Below are 20,030 nucleotides of genomic sequence, written 5' to 3'. Positions count from 1 at the left end.
GGGATTATACCACCGCAGCATATGTACTTATATTTTACTACCACTGAGAATTGTAGCGCAATCCACTTTATCCCTATAAAAAAAAATACCTGTAACAAGACATTTTGTGATTGGACCATTTCTTATCAACGGCACGTGAATGCACCGTGAAGCAGCATTGCGCTCCTGTTTTTGCGTGGGGGTCGACAGGGCAAAATCAATAACAATCTGTCTTGGAGACATTTGAAAGCCAGGCATCACTGGAGTGGAGGAGGGCGTGGAGGAAGAGGGGGTGTAATACATCATGTTAGACAGACGACAACATAAAAAAAACGCGTGTCACTGTTTCGAGACTTCAGGTTGACAAGTCAGATATTATCTTTGTTTACCTAAATGGCAGAATAAAATATGAAAATATGGAAATAAGAGTCGATTTGATGTTCAGCAAATGTTATCTGTTGAATAACTCATTTCGCATTCATTTGTTTAATCGAAAAGTATCTGTGTTAAAGAGACTGACTTTTAATGGGTGTGGCCTTGTCTTAGACAAATCTGGATTCATGACTGCTCATTCCAACAGGAAGAAACTTTTGCCTCCAACCAAGCTCTTTTGTTAATATAACCTAACAGGAATGTGTCCGATTCAGAGTAATGTACAGAGTGCTGAGGCCACATTCTGAAATTTGAAATAGCAACAAAAAGCATTCCCTTCGGACACATCTTCTCGTGTCAGTCGTAAATCATCTCATTCGTCCAGGAATGTGACAGATGTATATTTTAAATGGTTAGAACAGAAATATTAGATGCGAAGACTTTATCACGCCACAGGGTACTCCTCCTTTATCAGTGAACATCCGGGGAATGGACATTGAGATGGAGAGATCCTATAAGTACCTGGGTGTTCAACTGAACAATAAACTGGACAGACGATGATACAAACGCACTATTCAAAAAGAGACAGAGCAGACTCTTATCGGGTGAGGACAGGAAAGACTATTCGGAGTGCAGGCAGCACTCCTGAAGAGAGACAGAGTTCAGTCTGAGACTGAACAGACTGTCCTGGGACGCCCACTGGATCCAGTGGAAGTAGTGGGAGAGAGGATAATGATGGCTAAGCTATATCATCCCTGACGCACAACCAACAGTGCTCCAAGTACACCACACAGAACATATAGGAAACTATTCATTCATGTGAAATATCAATGTACATATGTGCAATACAAACACTTACCTCATATGTGCAATAACACGTATTATATTGTACTTTTAGCTTTTGTCTTTTATTCATTATACATTTACTGACTATTTATTGTACCGTTTTTTACTGTTGTTGCACTGTCCACTTTGTTGCTGTAATCCTGCAAATTTCCCTGCTGTAGGACTAATAAAGGATTATCATATTTAATCTTATACTTCTATATGCAGCAATGCCCTCTGCTTCCACTGCATGGGATCACACTCCAAACACAATTCTATCCTACAAGTCACGATTCATGAGATTCCCCGTCATGCCAGTGGTCGGACTAATTGTAAAAAAGTACAAATTTAAAAAAAAAAAGGGACAGCAATACACCCGGAAAACAAAAATCAGACAGGTAAATATATAAAAATACTTTATTAGACATCTACCTTTTACAAACAAGTTTATCATTGAACTGGTTCCAATCAATGACAGCAGCACCAAAACCACCAAGAAACAATAACAATAACAAACAGACAGACAAGGAGACATGGTGGGAAAAGCTTATAAGAACTCGAGCTGGAGTGTACGTCTTTTTCTTCTTCTTTCTCTTTTATTGTGCGGAGAGTTGGTCCAGGTTGTCGTTGCTGCGGCTGGAGAGGTGGGCCTCCAGAATTTCCCCGAACAGATTGCGGTTCAGGAGGCTGTAGGCCATGGGCAGAAGCTGCCTGATAACCTTGTGGAAATACTGGGGAGAGTCAGGAAACAAACAGGATTAATAATGCAACAATGCATTTCTTTCAACTACAACCTTAGTGGTCGCAACATTCAGGCCTTTACACTGCTTAAAGGGAGTGGGGCCCTAGCCTAAATCCCACTGTGCTCAGATTTATCCTGTGACCCACTGGAGGGGTGCAGACCCCGAAACAAAGCTATGGGGCAGTGCTTCCAAAGGGATTGGAAGACTCACGTGGGATCCGAAACAGAAGAGGTCCATTCCTAGTTCATATCCCATGCCGTAGTCACACTCGTCGTTGGCAAACTGAACAAAAGTGACCATCTCCTGGAGAGGTCCAAAGGCTTTGACGCGCTCTTCGTCGTTCCGGGCCTCAGCGATGGCCTTGAGGATCTTCTTGAGGCCAGCTGGATATAGAGGATAAAATAACTATCAAGTAATCACTCACAGGGCACTTACCTGGAATTAAACACGCTTTTCAAGACTTTCAAACGTAAAGGTTTAATACTATTTATTCACTGTGTACGAGCTCACCATCCGTTTCTGGTAGTTCTCTGTATCCGACATCGTTCTTGTCTACAGGTACGACGATGCCGGCACCGTGGAACGTCTTGGTGACCACCTATTGGTGTGACAAGAGATTTCCTGCTAGTGTCAACTTGGAGCACAACACGGTGGTCAGACATTTTTGTTTTGTTTTGTATATACAACCACTTTAAAATGATTTACCCTCATTAAGTGAAATCACAGTAAGTTTATCCTCTGTGACTGTACCAAGGAGACTCCTTGAAAGCAATATAGACTGTTCTGAAAATGCTACGGGTTTAACTTGTAGTAAACATAACTGTATAGTATTGACTCGATACGCTGCAGTGGCTTAAATGTACAGTTCAAGGGACAAAGCAACACGTGAGTTAGGATTGTTTTAAGTGAGTTCTTAAAACAATAGATGGTGGATAAAAGCTCTGTTTTTGCTCCCTTGTGTGAGTCACCTTCTTGTCCCTCTGCTTCATGGCTTTGGTCTTCTGCTCCAGGGACAAGCCCAGAGTCTCTGCCCTGTCTCTCAGCTGTGCCTCCAAGCTGTCCAAGGCGTCTCCGGCAGCTTTCTTGCTGCCCCTCTCTTTCCTCCTCCTCAACAGATACAGGCTGATGGAACAGTGCGGAAGTCGACATGCATGGAAGAGGAAAGAATCAAAAGAAGACAAATGCAGACATAATAAGGCATATTATCACAATAGGTCATCACCTTTTATGATCACTGATCTGAGCAAGCATTTAGCGTGTGACAGTTTTTGCGTGGCATCCATATCTGCATGTGTAAATCTGTCTTTTGACATAATACAATTATTTCTGGAACGCTTACTCACCATTTGCTACTGGTGAGAAATGAAAAGTGTAGTGTCAGTGTACTGTAAAAATTGAAACGGAACTCGAAATGCCAGATGGATAAAATGCCCTCTACTTTTTTTTAATGACTGACACGGATCATACTCTAATGTCAAACATTCTACAGTTTCTCATATTGAAATTGAAACTTTCTCTCTTAAAACAGGCAGCTGAAAGTATAGAAAATGTCTCCGCGTGGTGAACATGTGGTCAGTACTCACAGGACAGCAGCGAACACATTGTCTCCCATCTGCGCGATGGCGCAGCCTTTCTTGGCTTCATTTTCCCCAACGAACGAAGGCAGGGAGTCTGGAAGGTCTCTGGTGGATTTGGGGAGCGACAGAATTCAGTAAATCAGAACGAATCGTGCTCATGTAGATACAGTTACAGCGGTCTCTGTTGTGTTCTCACTGTAGCTGGTATAGTAAGTCAACAGCTCCGTTGTGGAAGCTACAGCATTGACATAAGCAAGTACGCCGGCTCGGCACGGGCGTCGTGTGTACCTGTAGTAGCCGATGTGATGCTGACTGTCTCCACTCCCCAGGAGGATGGTCTGAAACTCCGGCGGGTCGTATAAATGCCGCCAGTGGAGGTGGAAGTTGGGCTGAGGATTGTTGGCGTTTTTGTGGGCTCCTGCCAGGATGTCGAAGGGACCAACCAGCTGCAAACCCAGCGTGTCTTTCAGAGCACCTATACGGATTAAGACGAATTCAAAAATATATTGACTGAGAGATAAATTAAATCAGTCAAACATTTGTGTTGACAACCTGCAGATGTCACTTTGATCAAGGAACCCTGCATTGAGGAATTGCTCATTTATTTTTGACTCTTTATAGATAATTGACAATTAGTGGCTGTCAAGACTTATATGGTGTGTTAAACAGCAATGTTGTTTAGACCACCGTGGACTGTCTGGCTGTTATTGAGACCATGAGCGCTGGTACTGTGTATTTTTACAAGTGGTCTCGTAGAACATTTGAGCATTCAGCCACATTCATCCAGCCTTTCCATTGGCTAAGTATTGGTCCATCCCGTTTTCCCCATGTCCACAGGGAGGAAAATGGACGCCCCTTTCCGTCCAAACCAGTTTTCATGTAACAAGATAGAGGTGGTGGTAGAGAGCATACCACGGGGGCTGTCGGGGCGGAGCTCCTCGCAGAAGTCCCAGAAGTGGTACAGATCTTCTGGCATTTGAAGCTTGTACAGTTGCAGCATTTCGTCTCGCTGCTTTGAATGCACCTCTGAAAATGGCGCGGCTTCAGATTCATCGGTACGGGCTTTCTTAAACTCCCCATTGCCAGTACCGGACTCCTGGAGAAAAGCATTGCAGGAAAAATGATGTTATACACCGAGTCGCCAGTGTATTTGGTAAACAGCCCTGCAATACATTGAATTGTATTGGGTTATACCAGTAGCTACAATCAGGCAGCTCAACTGAGGGACCTGGTGATCTGAAGCTGTTGAGACAAGGTGGACACAAACTTGACATCTGAACATCATCTCCCAACATTACTCTCAATGAGTTAAGCCCATTGGGGAACATTTAGGATGATGAATAAATGCACATTAAATACGCTTCGAACAGATGGGCAGAAGCAGGACTGCTATCAATCAGTGGATGGTAATGTACTGCTAAGATCACCAAAACAAAGCCCTCATATAGGTTTACATACGAGGGACAAATAAAGTACTGGGAAGGCAGAGGTGCGAAGATCAAACACACTTCAAAAATAGGTGCGCCTTCAGAACTGCGCTACTTCATACAAAGAAATGTAGGGCTACTGGCCAACGATCCATGTGGTAACAAAATATGCAACTACTGCGAATTGTGAGAAAAAAAAATGATGCCTCTGTTGGTTCCAAAACGAACACGACAGTGGAAAGGAAAGACTCACACCAGTATATGGAATGAAGAAGGAAATCTATTCTCGTTGAACAGATGGACTCCAACCACCACAACTCTAAAGGTCCTCTGTTCCAGTAGAACCAGATTAGGGCATTACCTCGACTCAATTTGGTTAACCACCAGACCCACTGGTTATACCTTTTGTATTTGGTTTTAATGTGTGCGCATGTGTAATGCATTCATGTGCAGGTACACACAATTAATATGCAAGTCAACATCTACAATAACAACACTACCATTAAAGGGTTCACTTCAAACCAGCAGACACACAATTGTCCTACAAGTCTTGTTGCGAACAGAAAAATGAAAAAATGAATTATATAAAAAAGCTGACTATTTTTATCTAACCAACAGCACAATCAAACTCAACATAATCTACAACCTACAGCCTCCAGAGTGACAGTCAAGGTGAAACTCTAACGCTCATTAAGATATGACTTTTTGCAAGGTTGTTTCATTTGTGTGAATAAAACGACAACTGCGTTGCATGTTGTCTCCCTCGCCCTGATAAATGGAGAAGTGTTCAGTGCTCTGCTTGTTTCCTTAACAGGTGTTATGTAGAAATCTGTTCCCTGGTCGAAGCGCGTTTCCCTCCTGTTAAAATGATAGCGCCCCCCTCGGTGGTTAGGGTAAGCGATAAGAGTTGGTTCAGTGTTTTCATTGGGAGGTCTTCTTTGCTAACCAATGTTAGCATTGATGGCACTGACTGGTGGCCTTTGTGGGATCAACCCACTAATGAAATCAACACACACACATTCACGTTTCTCTGCAGCAGACTGGCCTGCAGACGTCACATAGCTACAATAACGCTCAATGACTCAGCGCTGCCGACATGTGTAGTTAAGTTCATGCAAACATAGAAACGTTATGTTATAATACGCGGGCATGTGACGTTTAACGGTTTGCCATTGTGAACGTCACTGAACAAGAGGCTTTTTGATAACGGTATCGGTGCCCTGCTGCCATGTTGTCGTCTGACCGCTACTGCTCAAGACAGCGTGCCAAACAGCTCTGCCCATAGCGTATCAGAAGTTGCTTTGGCGCCATTATATCAACACGCAGCACAGCTCCTTGCATGGTGATGTCGCCCTTTTGAACGGACACCTCTGCGCCCGACAGAGGGGGTCGAAACATTGTAATATTACCTGAGTGGATTTGGGTTTTCTTTTTGCGCGCCCTGTCATTTTCTTCCTCTTGTCTCCTAGTCGGCGTCTTCTTCTGCGGGTCAGAATCAGCCGCCACTGCGCCTCCGCCTTAAAGCGCATCACTGCCCCCCGGAGGCCGGGATTGTGAAGTGCAACAAACGTGTCACTGAGCTTGGACATTGGAGGTTGATTTGCACACGGTGTTTTTTCATCTTTATCTTGATAATACTTGTCTTTACATCCATACTTTAAAAAAACGTAGACATATTTATAAATTGTTGACTTGACAGTGATTTTATAACTGACAGTCTGTAGCATTTTTTCTTTCACATAATTTGGTGTTGTGATTATGTTTTCTGACGCAAATGGCACATTTATACATTACAATTTTATGTTTGAATGGATATGTTGAAAAACAATCAGCGCAAACATTAAGCCTCGTTTGCTGAGAAATTCAGAAAGAAAAAGAAGGAAGGTAACTCATTTTCATTCATTTATAATGCTTTATAAACACCACTGGTACTACAGGGTGACAAAAACACCTTTCAGGATTGCATGCCATAATAGGCATTGTGCGATCATAACTATACTGAGCAGCCACCAATAGTTTTGATGCCTATAGGCCTAAATACTCTACAGATAGATAGGGTATGCAGTATACGGTAATTACATGACATGGTCTGCATTGACACAAAAATGCAGATATAGAATGGAAATTATAATTTTCTTGTCCTTTGGTCCTTTGAAGATATTGAAACACATCTACTGATGTGTGGGCACTATGCAGATATATTTAGTCAAGTTGTGTCCAAGAGAGGATGGAGAACAAACAGGTGCACGTGGCTAAAATGCCTTTTGTGTCTTCATCCTCTGTGCAGTCGCCTATTCCTCTGCCTGCGTCTCTTCCTCCGTAGTTGTATGTGTTTCCAGGGTTACGCAACAACTATTTTCACAGTCCTCTCTCTTTGCAGTTTGAGCAAAATCCATCCAGTTTTGTCTATTCTTCTTACAGCCACTCAGCAGTGGGGAGCAGGCGTCAAACAGTCTCGATACAGCCTGAGGGACACAGAGACAGTGAGAGTGTGATCATGGGAGTGATGGAAGACTGCAAATTAGAGGATAAGAGAGTGGAACAGCGTTGAGGACAATGCTGTGGTTGTTTCCCTTACTAACACATGCATGTATACCGCTCGCATGCATCCACACACGTGCAACAGCTGCAGGAATAACACACCTTGTAGAGTGGATAGCAGATGTCATCGATGTATTCCACTTGCATGGATGGCAGTCGAGTGCTGTTCTCTGTGTTCATTATGTCCTGGTGAGAAGAGAGTAGAGCTGGCTGTTAGAATAGGACTATTTCATAGGAGCCCGGAAGAATTGTAGATGATCTAGTCAAACACTGTCACTGTTATCAAGGTTTGACACCGGCTGGGTAGGTGTAATGCTGTTTTTTTTTTTTAAAGCAACCTCTTATATATGTTCTTTAAACTGGGACTAAAACAAGCCAGAAGGACTCTTCAATTGAAAAACCGCCTGCATCACGGAGGTAAAATAAACATTTTGGGATGAACGTGATTCATATTTTACCACACAGAAGAATATGAAAAAATGTAGTTAAATAAATAAAACAAGTTATTTTAATCAATTTATGATTAATTAATGTGTGTTTTCTACTTTATTGTTGGGCTTTCTACACAACCAAATTTTCACAAGCCTTGGTGCAATATATAAATGTAATAAGAAAGAAATCCTGCGAGCGAGACTTACAATGGGTTTGATTTTGAACTCCCTTTTCTCTTTGTCCCCTTGTGCAAAGAACTCCATGGTAACCAGGTTGGCAATCTGTTTCGGAGAAACAGGGAGGTCAAGGCTTGTGATGAATTCAAAATGACTCGGAGATAAAATAAGGAAGTATGTTCAGATAAGAACCTACCCTTTTTTGTTCCGGCCAAGGCTTTGTGATGGCAGAGAGGTCACTGGCTGTCATCAGCATCGGCCTGGGGTGAACAGATATCTGAAAGGAACGGCCCTGTTCCACCACAGATATCATTATCATCATGTATGTGATTCTCACCTCAGTAAATCTCTGTTTCTCACTCTTCCAGCTCACTCTGCTTTTGTTGGCGAGAGAAAAGAACTCCTTCCTTCTCCTTCAAAGAAAAGCAAAAAAAAAAGGGGGCATCAGGGGCGAAAAGAAGACGTTCACAATGCTTGAGCTACAGCTACTCTGACATTTCCTGTGTTAACATACTCCATGTAGACGGTCAGGTCGGTCGCGAGGATTGCCCTTTTGATCATGTGTAGGACAGCTCTGTGGTCTTCTGCAGAGACCGCTGAGAATCTTACTCCCCTGGGAGAGGACGAGAGAGAGTGAAGTTAATGAAGACTTGAACTCAGGCACGAACACAAGCCGTCTGTTATGAGAACAGAGACTGTGTCCACACTTTGAATCAGACTTTTTTAAAAAAAAGAATAAAGACCACTTAAAGGGAGACTTGGCAATATTTCTCTTGGAGATCCGGCGACATTATAGCTTTTGCATGGTATGCTCTTGTTGAAGAAACATGAGAATCCTAATTGAAAATTGTGTCTGGCAAGCAGACGATATTCCAAGTATTCTAATTCTCTACAAACAATCAATTCATATTCAAAACAAATGTAAAATAATATATCCGATTATTGTCCAATTAACTGCATTCCTCCTCAGTGTATATCTTTAAACATAAAAATCTTTGGTGTGCCTGTGTGTCATGCAAAGTTTGATTTAAAAATGACTCAAGTTAAAGAGACGGACAACGACAGATCGATAGACGGATACGGAGTCCAGTTATGTGTGATATTGGAGATAAACACACTAGTATATTATGGTTTACAAGTAGTTGGACATGATGAAACAGGTAAAGATGGCGTGCATACACAGCTGACTCAGAGGTTTAGAAAAAGGAGATGGGGTCAAAATGAATAAAAAGATGAATGGATGAGGTCTTACTGTGTTGTTTAGGATGAAGAGGCACAGGTTGTAGTGATGGTTTTCAAGAGACGAGTGTCCGTACAGCTGAGCTAAAGGCTGTTGGCTCCTGAGAGAGAGAGAGAGAGAAACAGAGAGAGAGAGAGAGGGGTTTGGTTTAAAGCAGGGGTCTCAAACTCACGGCCCGCGATCCGAATCCGGCCCGCCACGTCATTTTATGTGGGCCGCGAATCCGCCAGCAAAAAAAAAAAAAAAAGAAAGAAAATGTTTTTTTTTTTTAAATTAGACTTGATAATAAAAATATCCCCATAGTCAAAATGATGAGATAGAAAGCCATAACTACATGATAGAAAGTCATACGCTACAAAAAGTGAGAGCTGTTCACTGTCAGCTAAATTACTACAGACTTGTTGTTCAGTGTCCCCATGTGTACGACTTTGCTGAATTTAGTTACCATGGAATATTCGATAATAATTAGCATGGTGGTGTGCTGCAGCAAGCTGCTGCTCTGACAGACTACTGGAAACTCAGTGGTATTGAGAGTACTCCGAGACTAGTGTTGCCCAAGGGTGGGATTGAAACCGTGGCCTCAAAATTGTGGCATAGCCTTGCAATCTTTAGCCAACATGTTACATTGTAAAAAAAAACAAGCAAAATCTGAATACCACAATAAGATCAAAGAGGGCTGGCGTCACATTGAACGATAGTAAATGATAAACATATAAATCAGCTTTGTTCACAAGAGCCATGCTGAGAGTAGCAATGCCCATGATCCTCAACCATACTCTTTAATCTTCAACCCCTTCAATAAACTCATTTTAAGCAATGTCTTTTTCCATATTGAGGCGGCATCATGGTTGAACAATGGTGGCACTGCCCTCTACCATAAAGCATAATTATCAGCAGGTCGGTTACCTTCTAATTAATGTTAAAATCCTGCACCAAATTGAGGTCCAGGAACATGCGCACGGTAGCCTGGGAGGTCAGGTCGTCTGGAGAAGAACCAGCCCATTCCCCTCACCATCGGCGGCTCGGTCACCGTTTCCCCACTGAAGGACTTAGTTAAAGGAGAAAACACCTGCCATGTGGAGGTTGGTGAGGCCGACTGAAGCGACGTGGCAGAGAGGAGAGAGAGACGGGGGATGACTCCGGGAAAGCCCGTGGAAACGATTGCGTCAAGATAATCCCCTTGATCTTTAATACTCAGCCGATCTGGCGCCACAGGTTTATTCATTAAAGGGAACAGATTTAAACTCCATTACATAATGAGTGGATCGGGCCCAACCACGCGAGCTTTTCTCCATCATGAATTATAGATGAGGTTAGTGCCCAATAGTTTGCCAACTGCTATAAGCAATCTGAAGAAAGTCAGTCTTTCTCAAACTGCACATATCAATTGAGTTAAAAAGATAATTGACACGGTTGCACTTATATTAATAATTGCCTGTCACATTATTGTTTTGTATTTCTGGTTCAATTCAATGTTATAATGTATATAATATATGTGTGTATCTTACAAAGCAATACATAGTACGTCAGTTATAAAGTGGTCGGTAGAGTTATGAATAAATAGTTTTGCTGTAATTAGACTTTTGCCCAGTGCTATATTGTATTGTAATCTGCAAAAAATATCCAGAAATAAACTCCAGGCCTTCCCTGCATTTTAAAGAGTTTTTAAAAAGGGACAGTCAAAATCAAAAATACATATTTTCTGTATTGGTATTAATATAAATCTAGATATTGTTGGTGTGAATTGTCTTCTCTATATATAATATGCAGACGTTGTTGTGACCAGTTTCAGAAACTATTTTCTTTCGACCAGTTCCAAAATGAAACTGCTCACAACACAGTCTGTGGATTATCTCGAGTAACCGAATCATCATTTCTGGAAAGAGACATGACCATGAGTTTTTCCAAATGTATTTTTTGGGGGTCACTGCCCCTTTAAAGTGCCGCAAAACATGCACACACAATATGACCAAGATTAAAAGAGTAAGATGCTGGAATGACAGCTATGTCAAGCTTCTAAAAAGAGATTCAAACATATGTTTGATTTTAAAGGGAAATCTTGCAGCTTGTCACCAACACGATCAACGTGATACGAGACATGCAAGAAAGAGTCAGAGCAGTGCTTTCTGTTCAGGGAATGCCAAACAGTGCTGTAACAGGAAAAGGCTTATCAACGGCCCGTTAGTGAAGAAAGCAGCCTCTGACCGGTAACACTGGTGTCTGGAGAGAAACCATTGCATCGCATATTTCATTCTGAATATTACCAGAGTCATACATATCACTCAGTGTCTAACGGCTCCCTCTGCTGGCCTCTCCCTCCTTCATCATCTGCAGTGGGTGGATACCCAGGGTGACAGCCGCGTCGTGATTGGCCGCTCCAGGAGGAGGCTGCCATGACACGGTGGATGCTGCGCGGAATCAGTACCACAGCATCAGCAGGCGGCGAGACCTCCATCCTCCTTCTCCCTCTCTCTCTCTGTCTCTCTCTCTCACTTGTATCCTCCTTTGCCTCTCCTCCTCTCACCTCCACCCTTGCTCTTCTCCTCTCCCCTCTCCTCTCCCTCAGACAGCAACGCGGAACCGGAGCGAGGCCTATCTCGGGCTGTCTGCAGCAGAGGACGCACACACACCAGCGGGGGAATAGCAGCAGCAGCAGCAGCAGCAGGCAGACCGGTAGGTGTACTGAGGCCTGTCTCCCTCCTGCAGCACAGGGAAGACATTGCGTTCTCCTCTGATCTCCGTCAAGGACTATCTATGAGAGGTGTGTGTGTGTGGGTGTGTGTGCGTGTGATAGGGCAGGACCACCACACCCTGTGAGCATTTACTATCACTGCCGGAGCTACACTGGGTGAATGTAGATATTATCATCCTCTTCATCCTGCCGTCTCTGTGTGTGCATACAGAAGGGTTTATATTCTCTCTCTCTCTCTCTCTCTCTGCTGGAGCTGTTTGTTGTCTTTCCTCCACTCCATGGCGGTGGGATTCGGTCGACGAGGCCTCGCGCGTCTGCACACGTGTTTCTGTGCTAATGAGTGTGTTGACCGCCGAATAAAGGTCACACGCCTAATGACAGCCCTCCTCCTTCTCTTTCCAACATCATCACCAGCCCTTCATATCCTCCACCTCCACCACTCTCCTCCTTTCTGTCCTCCCCGCATCTTCCTTTCCCCCTCACCCCCTTTTCCTCCTCCTTGAAAAAACCCAAACCCCTCTTTCTCCTGCCTCTCTTCATTCACCGTCGCCTTCTCCATCTTCACGCCTCTTCTCCTTCCGGCTGGCTGGTTTTCCCCCCCCAGAATGCCTTGCTCCAGGCCTCTTCGCTAGGCCCCAGCAGCATGGGCGCAGCCTGTGCGGGGAGAGAGAGCACGGATCGGACCCTTCCCCTCAGGACGGGCGCGTCGGCGGGTCACCCTCCCTCTGCTTCAGATGGGCGAGGACGCTGAGAGCCCCAAAATCAACCACACCTTCCTACGAGACTACGTCACTGAAGGTAGAGCAGGCGGCGGTCATGTCAGATAGCATGCTGGCGTGATTGAGTGGAATCATTTATCAGCTGCATGGGTGCATCATCCCTGCACTGCCAGGGGATGGATGTTGACTATAATCACTCCATGATATGATTTTGGCATGGTAAACTTGATTTTATGTTGGTTGAGAGTTTACGGAGCTAGTAGCACAATTAACATTCAGCGTTTGTTTTCTTGTCCCATTGAGAATTAATCCACGTCCGGTCCAAGCAGCCTGGTTTTATTGATTAGGATACTTTGTATTGATCCAGTATTTATTTTTGTTCATTCCCACCCTTGATTTATTTTCTCTGTGCCTACTTTACGTCCTTTCTATTCTATCATCTCTCCTTCACCCTTACTTCCTTCATTCGAACCATTATCCTGCTTAATCGCCTCACATTTTCCCCGTCTTCCCCCAGCTGATGTCATCTCTACGGTGGAGTTTAACCAGACAGGGGACCTGCTGGCCACGGGGGATAAAGGTGGCCGAGTGGTCATCTTCCAGAGAGAGACTGAGGTCGGTTTAACATGTAAAACTTCAAATTAATACCCAGGATATCTGCAAACAAGCATGAATGAATAGTTACCGATACCCCCAAACTACAGCATTCTGGCATCACTTTGTAAAATAGATGTTCTTTTCTGCTATTTCTTTCACACATAAATGTTCTTTCAAAGCTGTGGTTTTCTTCCTTATTTTCCCCGGACAGTCCAAAGGGGAATCAGAGGAGGTGGGGGAGACGGGGGACTGTGGGGAGTACAATGTCTACAGCACATTCCAGAGCCACGAGCCGGACTTTGACTACCTGAAGAGTCTGGAGATCGAAGAGAAGATCAACAAGATCAGATGGCTGCCACAGCAGAACGCGGCACATTTCCTCCTCTCCACCAATGGTGAGAAACCAGTGACACCATTCTCTCCTTCCCAGTTAGGGTGAAGCTAGTAGACATGTGTACAGTTTGTACTGTGAGATATCAACCGTGATTATGCATGAATTGTGATTGATATTAGCAACATGGACTTAATTGGACTCGGGATGCGCAGATCCGACTTTTTCAGTCTTGATACTGGTACCTTGGCTTTGGTTATCGGCCGATGCCAAGTACCGATCTGATACCGGTGTTTAGTTAACAAACTGTATGTCTCACTATGTGGATTAGACTGGGCTCATTCCTTTATGTGTAACATTGCTTTCCTAACTTTGTAAAAAAAATGTAACAAATAAATACAAAGACATAAATGTACTGAATTACCAGATCGGCCCATTGTCACGAATACCCGAACCATCTATTTGAGCCAGTATCGGACCACTAGTCCGATATCCGTATCGGTGCGTCTCTAATCTGGATTTCCTGAGAAACTGGCCACATGAAGAAGAATTCATTATCAGGTCTCTTCTCCACTGGCCGGGGCGTTTAATGTCAGCTTTCTCTCAACTTCCTGTGACGTCCAAATATCTCTCTGCCCGTCACAGATAAGACCATCAAATTGTGGAAGGTGAGTGAGAGAGACAAGAGACCAGAGGGATACAACCTGAAAGATGAGGAGGGGCGGATCAAGGACACCTCTACCATCACCTCTCTGCAGGTACACACACACACACACAAACACGCAAGCCTGCTAATGCTCACCTTTATCAGCCACGTATCAGGTTGATGTTCCAAGTGCCTTCATATGACCCCTGGCTCCATCCCTCTTGTCGGTCCTCGCCTCTCTATCTCTGTATCTAAGGTGCCGGTGCTGAAACCCACAGATCTGATGGTCGAGGTCCGTCCCAGGCGAGTGTTCTCCAACGGGCACACCTACCACGTTAACTCCATCTCAGTCAACAGCGACGGGGAGACCTACCTGTCTGCTGACGACCTCCGCATCAACATGTGGCACCTGGGCATCACGGACCGCAGCTTCAGTATCCTTACTAACAGCGACTCGCTTTGTTTATGTCATGAACATCTTTTTTTATCATTGCACTGTGCTCCTGAACATCTCTCTGGGCTTTCTATAACTCCGTAGCTCGCTATAGAGCTGATTTAAAAAAAGAAATTGTAACATAACCTTTTACCGGAGGAGGTGACTCAGATTTCACTGTAACAGGAGTAAGGGACCTTCTCTAGGATAAAGTAAAAATAGTGTCATAATAATATTTTGGGGTTCAGTTGAAGTCAGTGAATCTATGTATTAAAGTAAACAGTTAGAACAAGAGCACAGTGAATCCTATGTTTGTTCGCGTGTTTGACTCCATCACATGAATTAACAGTGTTGATATGTACCACCTACAATCGTGCAAAATGAATATACTTGAATATACTTGGGGGGGGGGGGGGCATTTCCCATTCAAACGGAAGCTGACCTAGAAAATCAAAGAGGCATCTGTGGAAGAAGAGTTTAAATAATTCACTTGGCAGTACACTTTCTTCTGAGCCACACAAGACCGCCACAAATAGAACAGAGAGGGAGCAGAGGGAGCATTGGGGGTTCGTTGGGGCAGCGTTTTGGGGGTTTTGATTATGTATTGAGGTGAGAGCGCCGAACAAGTCGGTACTGAAAAATGAAACGTTTGTCTGAAACTGAAAAGCAACTGAAAAGGATTTTAGGTGACTTATCACTCTACCCTGCAAAGATTTTACAACATATATCATACTGTCTGCATACGTTATCTGTGCGGACAGTATGGTATGTGCACCTCCCAAGGATTTGCTGCCACCTCAGTGGTGTTTAATCCCTAACAGGCCTTTCTCTCAGACATCGTGGACATCAAACCAGCCAACATGGAGGATCTGACGGAGGTGATAACAGCGGCGGAGTTCCACCCTCACCACTGCCACCTGTTTGTGTACAGCAGCAGCAAGGGCACCCTGCGCCTCTGTGACATGAGAGCCTCCGCGCTCTGTGACCGACACACCAAACGTGAGTAACGCTGTGGACATTGGAGAGCTTGTTCGCATCGATTACATTTTTGCAACGCAGAATTGAACATAGTTGCTCTCGCGATACAAAATGTCATATTTGTGAATAATCGATCACTCTGTCGCTGTTCAGTGTTTGAGGAACCCGAGGATCCAGGGAGCCGGTCCTTCTTCTCAGAGATCATTTCCTCTGTGTCGGACATCAAGTTTAGCCACAGTGGGCGTTACCTGCTGACCAGAGACTACCTCACCGCCAAGGTGTGGGACTTGAACATGGACAAGGGCCCCGTGGAGACGTACCAGGTAAGTTAGCACACCCATGTGTCAGTTAAGATATATAGCCTGTGCTGATTAAATGCATGTTAATGTGGCCCTTGTAGCCGGTGATTGTTGTGTTGTTGATGAATATGACATCCAGACAGATTTTGAAAACATGCAGTCTGTCGTAGATGTTAAGCTTTGGAAATGGTGGATCCATTGGACCACCATGTTTTGGTCTGAATCTACCCCAAGTGCCTTAAATTTGCATTCTTGTTAATGGCCATCAGGGGGCGACTCCTCTGGTGGTTAAAATAAGTCGAATTGCATAGAAGTCTATGAGAAAACGTCCCTACTTCTCACTTGATTTATTACCTCATAAACATTGTAAACATGGGTTTATGGTCTCAATCTCTAGTTTCAAGTCTTCTTCAACACAGCACGATGTTCATTTAGTAAGTTCTGGTCCATTTAGAGTCAAATAGACCATAAAGCAGAGTATGCTTTAGGACGGGGCTACCTTGTGATTGACAGGTCGCTACCACGGCGTTGTCCAGTCTGGGAGTTGCTCGTGTTTCCTTCTTACAACTTTAACAGTGTGTTTTGGTCACCTGAAAATGTCTTCTTCATTGTTCGGTCGCACTCTCTCGTGTCACTTCTGGTTAAAAAAAAAAAAAAGAGATGGCAGCGGCCAAAAAAAACAAGATTGTGTTCGGCCAAATTGCCAAACTTGAGGCTTCAAAATTGTAGTCCACAAACCAATGGATGATGTTACAGTGACTACGTCCACCTCTTATCAACAGTCTTTGATTTACCCTAGACACTAAGGTTGACTGTGTGCTTGATCCACAGGTCCATGAATACCTGAGGAGTAAGCTGTGTTCCCTCTATGAAAACGACTGCATCTTTGACAAGTTTGAGTGTGTTTGGAACAGCTCAGACAGGTAAGGAGATAAGGATAGACAAAGCACTGTGTGTCAGTGTGTTTCTGCTCCCAGTGATCTGCTGAATGCTCTGCCTCTGCCATTAACCGACATCTAAATCAATCCCAGAGACAGGCTTTGCCTGCGTCTAATCAATCCCTTTGCCTTCAGTTTCGTTATCTTCCCGCCCACTTCCTCTCCCCTCTGTGAACCCAGCATGTCTTCTCTTTCACCGTGCATTCAATACGACATCTCGTCATGTCAATCTCTCTCCTCTCCTCAGCGTGATCATGACAGGGGCGTACAACAGCTTTTTCCGGATGTTCGACAGGGAGACGGGCCGAGGCGTAACCCTGGAGGCTTGGCGAGAGAGCAGCAAGCCTCGGGCCGTGCTGCGGACCCGGCGCGTGTACAACGGCGGCAAGCGGCGCCGCGGGGACGTGGGTGTCGACAGCCTAGACTTCACCAAGAAAATCCTGCACATGGCTTGGCACCCGTCTGAGAACATCATTGCCATAGCGGCCACCAACAACCTGTACATCTTCCAGGATCGCGTCAACCCGGAAACACAGTTACAGTGACAAAGACACGAACAGCGGCACAAATCTATATTTGGATGTCTTAGAGACGGCATGTGGACTGAACGGCCGTTATGAGAAGATTTAGTCAAGAACCAAGCTGTTTCACAACATACTGACCGTTTGTGTTGATAAAAGATTGGATTCATGATAAAATCTTAAGACTGTTAATATATTCAAACCCCTACAGAGGGTGTGTAATCGTTTTTTTGCTCAACACTGAGATGAACTGACGCCTCCTGTACCCATCAGGGCATGTCTTTTGGTCCCACACTACTCCCACTTTTTGAAGATGTTTGTGTAACTGCTCCACCGTAGGGGCGGTAGGAGAGGTGCGGGGACACCTCTCCCTCTGCAGTGACTCAGTGCTGTTGACCACACAATGTTGCACTCCTCACTGATGCGCTCTGGTACCTTTTTTTTGGCGCAAAAATGAAAGATAGGCGTTTGGTAGCAACGGACGAAACGTAAAGGTCCCAATGACTTTGCCAGAAAGTGCATCTAAATGTAAGCATTGTTTGTCACTATGGTGGAGTAGGAGTTGTATTATCGTACAGCTCTTCACAACGACATCCTAAACCTTTCTCTATCTGGGTCGCCAACAGCGGTTGAACCTCTCCCTCAGAGCAGTGCTCTTGGAGATTTCTCGTTTAAATGCCCTGTAATCTTTGCCCTATTCACTTTGCAATAATAGCACTGATGAAAACACAGTGCAAGCAGTATTCTTGCTTTCAAACATGAGCTCTTCTTCTACAGGTATACACTCTTTTTACTGTTCGCTGTAAATATTATGTGTTGTCTCTTTTTGTTATTATTATAAAGGCGGTACCAATTTTTGGGTCCAGAGAGCTAAAGGATAAAAGAGGAGTACACTGCAGATCAGAAAGATTAAGAGATGGCATTATATTTCAGTTGAAGACTCGATATATCGGGGATTTTTCTCGTAGCAAGACATAGATAGGTATTGCCAGCTGTGGCGATGGAGGGGGGAGTTGTGCACAAACCAACAACTACAGTTTTGTTTTGTATATTGGGCCCGTATTGGGTTTTAATTGAAGTAATTTCCTTGTCTACATATCTACGTGGTAAATTATCGGAAATGAGAGCGACAGTGTGTTAGCGTCTCTCATACGCTCTAATTGAGGCTGATTGGTGATCAAATCTTATACAGACAAATGTTTGATTTATGTTCAACGTTATGCTAATTGAAAACGAGCAGTGTTCATTCTGTAAGGCATAAGCACATGTTGAAGAAGTATCTCACAATCAAGAAAAAGATGGATACCAAGCACACAAACGAGGCCCCTTATTCAGCCGATCGGGGTGTTCATGAGTGAGTTTGTGTCCGGTGTATTTGAAGGTCAGAGGTTATCGTCAGTGCAATAGCTCATTATGTACATTGCTGAAATGTGTTTGTCATTCAAACAATATTCAAGTGAGTTTATCACATCACCGGTTCGTAATGTCATTATACCGTATACCTCACAGTGCCACATGCTACTCTGGAGTGAAAAAGCCCAGGATGTACAGCAGCAGTAGGGTCGGTGTTTGTGTTGGGCTGAATTCTGTGACTAGATCGAGATTTGATTGTTTACAGTGAAGTGCTTTGTCTTCAAGTGACCTTGGCCCCGATGGGATAATCGTAAGTGGTCTGGATGTGAAACTGGAGCAGGTGGAGTAACAGAATCAGTGCAGAGGTGGAGGCTCCACTTCAAAAATAATATATATGTATGTGCAAGCAACATCAACATCAGTTTCACTGTGTAAACCTTAAAGGGACAGTTCAACCCATAATCAAAAAAGGGACCCCCCTCCCCTTACCTGTAGTGCTTTTAATCTAGTTTGTTTTGGTGTGAGTTGACTAGTTTTGGAGATACCGCTGTAGTGATGTCTGCCTTCTCTCCATTATAATGGGACTAAATGGCGCTCGGCTTGTGGAGCTCAAAGCCCCAAAAAAAAAAAAATACATTTGAACAACTCAGCAGCAATTTGTCTTTCTAGAAATCATTTTTTTCGTTGACGAACTATGGCTTCAAGAAAATAGTTCCTACATGAAACTGGTCACAACAAGGTCTGTATATTATCTTGAGTAACCAGGGTCATGATTTCTAAAAAGAAACATTACTGAGAACCACAAGCCGAGTGTCATATGGCTTGAAGAGAAGGCGGACATCTCTACGGACGATATCTCCAAAATCAAGCAACTCGCACCAAAACAATCTAGATTGATAAATAGCATTACAGGTAAGAGACAAAATATGTATTATTGATTTTGGGGGTGAACTGTTCCTTTAAATCCCCAAGAAAAGAAGACAATTGTTCAAATGTATGTTCCACTCTCTTCTCACTTTTCATCACGGTTTACAGACGGTTACGCCTGCGGGCTAGCGTCTATATTTTGGTCTTCACTGTCCGCCATTCTTGTTAAATGCAGACACGATTGGTGTAACAAAGTCTCCAACTCGACAAAATCCATACTGACAACCCACAAGAAAGTAGTTTCCATAGTGACAGGCCACCTGAAGCGTCGTACGAGTCGCCAG

General features: G+C 44.0%; 2 protein-coding genes and 1 pseudogene across 4 annotated transcripts; 1 reads left to right on the top strand and 2 right to left on the bottom strand.

The window, feature by feature from the left end:
• Positions 1 to 1,659: 1,659 nt before the first annotated feature.
• Positions 1,660 to 6,404, bottom strand: hpf1 (histone PARylation factor 1). Its single transcript, XM_079279177.1, has 8 exons — positions 6,333 to 6,404; positions 4,409 to 4,592; positions 3,785 to 3,971; positions 3,503 to 3,601; positions 2,888 to 3,041; positions 2,430 to 2,517; positions 2,130 to 2,302; positions 1,660 to 1,907 (listed from the first exon to the last, which is right to left on the bottom strand). The coding sequence occupies exons 1-8, from the start codon at positions 6,369 to 6,371 to the stop codon at positions 1,773 to 1,775; spliced, it is 1,059 nt and encodes a 352-aa protein (XP_079135303.1). The 5' UTR covers positions 6,372 to 6,404; the 3' UTR covers positions 1,660 to 1,772.
• An 810-nt stretch (positions 6,405 to 7,214) lies between these two features.
• On the bottom strand, positions 7,215 to 12,563 carry LOC306784582 (cGMP-specific 3',5'-cyclic phosphodiesterase-like; annotated as a pseudogene). The gene is made up of 9 exons: positions 12,488 to 12,563; positions 11,607 to 11,720; positions 10,232 to 10,295; positions 9,325 to 9,412; positions 8,587 to 8,685; positions 8,269 to 8,485; positions 8,103 to 8,177; positions 7,567 to 7,650; positions 7,215 to 7,388 (listed from the first exon to the last, which is right to left on the bottom strand). The product of its transcript is annotated as a cGMP-specific 3',5'-cyclic phosphodiesterase-like (transcript).
• Positions 12,564 to 12,738: 175 nt separating this feature from the next.
• On the top strand, positions 12,739 to 19,022 carry ppp2r2ca (protein phosphatase 2, regulatory subunit B, gamma a; the record flags this gene model as incomplete). Of its 2 annotated transcripts, none has more annotated exons than XM_079277861.1 (9): positions 12,739 to 12,802; positions 13,241 to 13,338; positions 13,532 to 13,715; positions 14,297 to 14,409; positions 14,554 to 14,731; positions 15,565 to 15,729; positions 15,862 to 16,031; positions 16,839 to 16,930; positions 17,193 to 19,022. In XM_079277861.1, 9 exons carry the CDS (start codon positions 12,739 to 12,741, stop codon positions 17,488 to 17,490), a joined length of 1,362 nt encoding a protein of 453 aa, XP_079133987.1. In that variant the 3' UTR covers positions 17,491 to 19,022. The 2 variants fall into 2 exon arrangements, with proteins under 2 accessions (XP_079133987.1, XP_079133986.1); XM_079277860.1 differs by having other exon boundaries at positions 12,739 to 12,814.
• Positions 19,023 to 20,030: the final 1,008 nt, after the last annotated feature.

The sequence above is a fragment of the Melanostigma gelatinosum genome (assembly GCF_949748355.1).
Source record: "Melanostigma gelatinosum genome assembly, chromosome: 11".
Classification (NCBI taxonomy): Eukaryota; Metazoa; Chordata; class Actinopteri; order Perciformes; family Zoarcidae; genus Melanostigma; species Melanostigma gelatinosum.
The sequence above is the reverse complement of the archived record's forward strand: the minus strand, read 5'-3'. Positions and strand labels throughout refer to the sequence as shown.